We start from the raw sequence: 6,005 nt of genomic DNA, 5'->3' as shown, positions 1-6,005 counted from the left end.
AGACGCCATATTTCTAATAGAAATATCATATTCAGAGGTTCTTAGCTCTTCATCACAGATTTCCTTAAAATTTCCATCAATAACAGGAATCAGATTTCTTACTTTTTCAAAAAATGATTAAGTAATTTTTGTTCTGTATGTGAAGATTTATAAAGATTACTATAGAAATTAAATACTTCCTGTGTTATTCTCTTAGTCTCAGAACATTCCTCTCGATTCAATCATAAGTCTATTAATTGCATTATATTCCTGTCTACGTTTTTCTAAGTTACAAAAGAAAGCACTATTCTTTTCTCCTTCTTCAATCCACCTGGCTCTGGACCTTACATAAGCACCTTTTGCCCTGTTTATATATTCGGGGTCTACTCTTATATTATGTCTATGTCTACTATGTCCTCCCCATTTTAAATAAAGTTTATTTAAAAAAAAGCGAGAACGAACTCCTCTCAATGGCGGAAATACGTCAGACACACGTGATCGCGGAAGTGCTCCCTCTTCCGTCCGCTGTAGCACATTACTCTAATATAAATTCCATTTGTTTCGGGATAAATCTCCTCATTAATCGTTCCTAAAAACTGTTGAGCCCCAATAACAGATTTTCTTGCTAACATCAGCTTCATTTTTCTTCAATCAGTTTAAAATGCCGACCGAAGTGGCCGACAGCCCCACTCCAGGCCTGTAGGGGGCGCTGTGAAACAGTTCCGGTCACGCTGCGCTTCCTGTCACCTCCGTTGTTAGCACATGTTCAAGAGGAGCATCGTGAGGAGCTTCGGAGCCGAGTGAACCTCGGGATAAACTGGTGAAATGACAGAAAGCAAAGCGGAGTCCGTCTCGCAGCGGCCCAGAGAGCTGCTGGCGCTGAACCCGGAGCTGGAGGTCGAGTTCAAGAAGAAGGTCCAAGAGGTGAAGAAGAAGAGCCGCGGCGGAAAGGTGAGCACACGCCGGTTCTGGTCTTCCTCATGGGGGATTCAGGACGTCTGAAGGCTCGGAACCGGAGAGGCAAAGAACTGATTAAACCAAGAACCTCACGTTTGGTCCAAAACATCTCGCCGGACTGGATCCAGGACTGCAGAAATATTCAATAAATTAGGATAACAAATTAAATTGTTTCAGATACTTTATAACTTATTGCATTTTATAGGATTATTATATAGGTTAATTTCACACAGACGGGAGTTTTCCAGCCTTTATCTCTGCTATGATTTTCCGGTGACAGTTGTTAAAAAAAAATAGAATATTACTTCAGACAAATAAAAACGGGTTTGAAAAAAAAAAAAAAAAAAACCCTGTGGAACCATGGGCGGCCCTAGAAGGGGGCCAGCAGGGGCCCAATTACCGGAGAGCTAAATCAATTTCTCATGATATGAACTGGCAGGATCCTAAGAACAAATTTTATTTTTACCTTCACAGTTTTACTGTAATAATGAATCAAAATTGAAGGTGTTGCTCTTTGAGCTTCAGTCAAACAGAAAGTCAGTGGGGGGTCAGCAGGTCAGCAAACTTCCTTCAGCCTGATTGGAGCAGCTTGGATGAAACCAACACCTATTTTAGTTTAAAACGACTCGCATGTGACATGACATCACTTCCTGTTGGTTTCTTTGTTCTCCAGGGGAGCCGTGTAACTCCAGGTGTGGTGTACGTCGGCCATCTTCCTCTGGGGCTGTTCGAGCCGCAGCTCCGGTCCTACTTTGAGCAGTTTGGGACGGTCCTACGCCTGCGGCTGTCCAGGAGCAAAAAGGTCAGAAAACAAGAACTGCTCAGTGGGACTGGACCCAGAGGGACACGTCTGGTTGTCTCTGAGGACCTGGACCTCAGCTGATTATCGGCCCTGACTGAAAATGGTCTGAGGTTCTGACTGGGTCTCGAGGTCCGGTATCCGGGCCAACATGATTCTGGTGCATTAATCTTACCGGCCGCTCCGTCCATGGTCCAATAGAACCACCAGAACCTCCCGATCTGGACCAGCTATCTAATTAAAGCCCTTTTGATTCTGTTTTATGACTTTGTGTTTTTGTGTTTATGATCTAAAGCTCTTTGAAATGCCTTGCTGCTGAAATGTGCTATACAAGTAAAATTTGATTTGATTGATTTTAAATGGTGTCAGATAATAGTAGCCGTTGCCATGGTTACCTGTAGCAGCCTGTTGTGGTTACCGTAGCAACAGGGAGTGATAATGTCATCTCTGCTGCAGACCGGCGGCAGCAAAGGTTTCGCTTTCATCGAGTTCGAAAGCGACGAGGTGGCGAAGATCGTCGCGGAAACTATGAACAACTACCTGATGGGGGAGAGGCTCATCAAGTGTGAGTAGAGCCTCCAGAACTGGGCTTGGGTTCTGGTTCTGGTTCTGATCTGGTTCCCGCCACGTTTCCAGGTGAGGTTCTACCTCCAGAGAAGGTCCACGAGAAGCTGTTCGTCGGGTCCCAGAGGATGTTCCGTAGGCCGGCCCGGCCCGCTGTGACCCGGTACAACCGGAACCGCTCGCCAGAGCAGCTGGACGCCATGACCCGCCGCCTGCTGAGGAAGGAGTCGCGACTGCGCAAGAAGCTGGCTCAGCAGGGGGTCCAGTACGACTTCCCCGGATTTGTAAGTGATCTCAGAACCGGAGTCTGTTGACTCCGGTTTAGTGGGCCTGTGGTTCTTTCCCTGGTTCTGATGCAATTTCTCTCATGGAACCAGTTTGGTTCTGAGGTTCTGGTTCTTACTGGTTCTTCCTGTTCTGGTCCAGGCGGCCCAGAAGAAGACGACCTCCGCCGTCCTGGATGCTTCGTCCTGCAGCGATGTAAGTCCACCCGCCGGCGTCGGTTCTGGACACGCCAGTCCTCTGGCCCGTACTGAAAATGGCCCGGCGCCGGTCCATGGCTCCGGGTCAGAAAAACGGGCCCACATGAAGGCGGGGCGTAAAGCTGATTGGCCACCTGCTGGTGGTGGCACCATGAAACCCATGCCCCCACAAGACTGGTTACCATGACAACACAGATGATGCACCACAGCAACTGGATCATCAACAATATGATTGATGTGCATTGATGGTTTATATATTTGGTCAAATGTTTCTGGCTTGTTTAGTTGGTCTTTGATGTTTTTGTTAATCTCTTTGATCTTCCTTGTTGCTGGTTCTGATCAACCTGACTCTTCCTCCTCCTCCTCTTCCTCAGCAGACGACGCCTGTCTGTACGCCGTCCTTCCTGGAGAGGAGGAAGTCCACGGTCGTCCTGGACGATGAGGAGGACAGTGAGATCATCCTGAAGATGCCGGCGGCAGACAAAGATGATGATGATGACTGCAACATGGAGGAAGAGGAGGACTCTGACAGCTCTGAGGATGAAGAGGAGGCCCAGTGAAGGGTTTCAGTGTTTAAGGCGGACTGGGACAGTTTCTACCTCCAAACTGGAGCCAGAGCGACAGAACCGGCTAGTCCAGGCTGGCTCTGCCCACTGGCTGCTCTGCTTCCTGCTTTATTATTATTACTATGATGAAGAGTCTGTTCCTGTCAGTCCATTGGAGAATATTCCCTGGTTCTGCAGCAGAGAAGCAGACTGGTCTGAAATCTGGGCCTGATCTGGACCAGCGCAGGGAAAACATGGGCTGTGTCACATGACCAAACAAGGACCGCATGAACCCCAAACCTAAAACAAAATAGGTCACACATGTTCCCTGCTGGTCAGCTGGTGATCCAGTGGACCAGTCAGAACCTTCTGGGCCGTCTCAGTCATGATGCTGGTCCAATGAACCCAGATGGATGTTTTCAGACAAGAGCTCTGATCTGCTGCAGTGCTAACAGCAGTTTCATGGTTAAGGCGTTAGGATCTGCAGCTGGGCGTCATTCTGCTGTGCAGTGGATTTTAGAGGGTCAGAAGCAAAGAATGAAACAAAAACAGGGAAATATTTCAGTTTAATAAAATATTCAGAGATGCAGCGATCAGATCCCTGATCGACCAGATGGATCCTCTCAGTACGGCTCAAGCTTCATTATTAATTCATTGTTAAAGTAAAACTGTAAAAGAATAAAACTTTCTGTGGCAATTCATCATAAGGAATTGATTTCATATTGTCTCCTTGGTAACTGGGCCACTGCTGGATCCTTGTAGAAGGTGGTTCTTCTGGAGCCTACAGAGGGATGCAGCTCTTTAAAAAAAAACATGTTTAACTTTCAGCCATACATTGACTTAAATTAGTTTCCAGTCTTTTTCTTTTCTTAAATAAAAATCGTTGCAAATATGTGGAAATATTGTGCATTTCTTCTAAAGTTTATAGGTTTCTATTTTTTATGGAAACCAAATCAAAGCCACAATCTGGGCCCATAAATCTGGTTCTGATTGAACCACACATGCGCAGTCCTGCCCTGGCCGCCAGGTGTCGCCAGCGTTCGCGCTGCCGAGCGACCGCTTCTCCATGCGACAGTTTTCCAAGTGCCAACATCATCTCTGGATGGACTGCGCATGCGCACGACGATCCCCATTCTTGTCCTTCAGGCAGCATTCCTGCTGGAGAGTGTTGATAGAAAGGCAGAAAGAGGAGCGGTTTGAGGCCGCGGACTGAAGCTTTCCCCCCGAGCGGAGAGCGGGCGGCCCGGAGAGTCTGCGGCGGGAAATGGTGAGTGTTAACTCGAATGATGAAGCTGCTCCTCTTCGCCCCCCCGCCCCCAGTTTTCTTTTGTTGCTGCGAACTGACGTTTCATTCAAAGGTAGCTAGCTGTAGCTGGGTCCGATGGTTACTGCCGGGCTTCCCGGAGGGAAGGCGGCCGGAGAGGCTGAAGAGAGAGGCGGGAGGTTCCACGGTGGCTCCAAGAGCGGTCCGAGGGCTACCTGCGGTCCGCTGGAGGCGTGGAGAGGGGGAGGCTGCGGCTAGCTGGAGCGGAGCTAAGCTAGGGAGGGGGGAGGTCTGGTGCACCAGGACGGGAACCAGGATGGAGATCCAGACAGCATCATGTGACACTGCAGCTTTATCTAGCCAGAACCTGAACCAGAACCAGAAACTGGTCCCGTCTGCTGCTTTGGAGCTTCCAGATGAGATTAGCTCCATACCAGGTGGAAATACATCAGCAGCGGCTGCCAAACCCTGAGACCCCTCAGCAGGTAAACCCTGAGACCCCCTGCCCCCAAGTCCTGCTTGTCAGAACTGGATCAGAACCACAGAAATGGATTCCTGCTGCACATGTTCTGTTGTGCTGGTGCAGATGTTTTTAGGGGAAAGTTGAGTGAAAGGAAGAAATGCTAGAACAAGTAGCAAAAGCAACAGCCTGGCAGGGATTGACACAGTTTTGTAGCCATGTTTGTCATGCTAATTATAAGCAAGCTTTTGAAATGTTGCATTAAATGCGTATTAGCCTCCTTGTTTGGAGCGAATCAGCCAGGCTACGCAGAGCATGATGTCATCAGATTCTGATGCTACACATGACTGTAGTAAACAGGAAGTAGAGGTTTCTAGCCATAGACATAATATAAGGATAGACCCTCATGGTCCGCTCTCGCCTATTGTCGCTGACGAGATTTATACGAAGATGTAAACCACATAAAGTGAGCTTATAAACCTTTTTATCAAAATCACAAAATTATTTAAGTTATTTTGATACTTCAAAAATTGCATAAAGAATGGTGGAAACAGCTGGCCTTAGCGGAGCCACCGTCTGCTCTCGTCCATGCAGCGCTGCACTAGTTATGAAGGATCCCGGCCCGGTACCGAGCCCAGACCCGGCACCGGGTCCGCTCTGCGTTTCTGGGTTAAAATGCTTTTCACTGATCTAATGTGAATAAAAGAGCTGCAGCTCAGAATGTCTCTGGCAATGCCATGATTTTGGAGCTGGGCAAAATCTTTGTCTCCAGTGAACCTTCATATCTCTAACCGACCCGAACTCGGCCCGGTGGCGGGTTTCCGGTCCCAGACGGTCCCACTCTGATTGGTCCTCGTCTCTTCCCTCCAGGACAACGCTGGACAGTGGCAGGAAGAAGACATGGGTCCTTGATTCAGCGACCCCGCCCCCACCAGAAACCGCGGCCCCCCCCCCG

General features: G+C 48.5%; 2 protein-coding genes across 3 annotated transcripts in view; both read left to right on the top strand.

The window, feature by feature from the left end:
* Positions 1–533: 533 nt before the first annotated feature.
* Positions 534–4,220, top strand: nifk (nucleolar protein interacting with the FHA domain of MKI67). Of its 2 annotated transcripts, none has more exons than XM_007541559.2 (6): positions 534–930; positions 1,610–1,738; positions 2,192–2,300; positions 2,372–2,583; positions 2,726–2,779; positions 3,156–4,220. In XM_007541559.2, the coding sequence occupies exons 1-6, from the start codon at positions 805–807 to the stop codon at positions 3,339–3,341; spliced, it is 816 nt and encodes a 271-aa protein (XP_007541621.1). In that variant the 5' UTR covers positions 534–804; the 3' UTR covers positions 3,342–4,220. The 2 variants fall into 2 exon arrangements, with proteins under 2 accessions (XP_007541621.1, XP_007541622.1); XM_007541560.2 differs by having other exon boundaries at positions 542–930; positions 3,159–4,220.
* A 127-nt stretch (positions 4,221–4,347) lies between these two features.
* LOC103130234 (CLIP-associating protein 1-like) overlaps positions 4,348–6,005 on the top strand; it is a 78,304-nt gene continuing 76,646 nt past the window's right edge. Inside the window, exon 1 of the mRNA XM_016665762.1 lies at positions 4,348–4,593. The gene's annotated coding sequence lies outside the window, so the exon portion shown is untranslated. The remainder of the gene's footprint in view (positions 4,594–6,005) is intronic.

Source organism: Poecilia formosa, unplaced genomic scaffold, assembly GCF_000485575.1.
Source record: "Poecilia formosa unplaced genomic scaffold, Poecilia_formosa-5.1.2 Scaffold617, whole genome shotgun sequence".
Taxonomy (NCBI): domain Eukaryota; kingdom Metazoa; phylum Chordata; class Actinopteri; order Cyprinodontiformes; family Poeciliidae; genus Poecilia; species Poecilia formosa.
The sequence above is the reverse complement of the archived record's forward strand: the minus strand, read 5'-3'. Positions and strand labels throughout refer to the sequence as shown.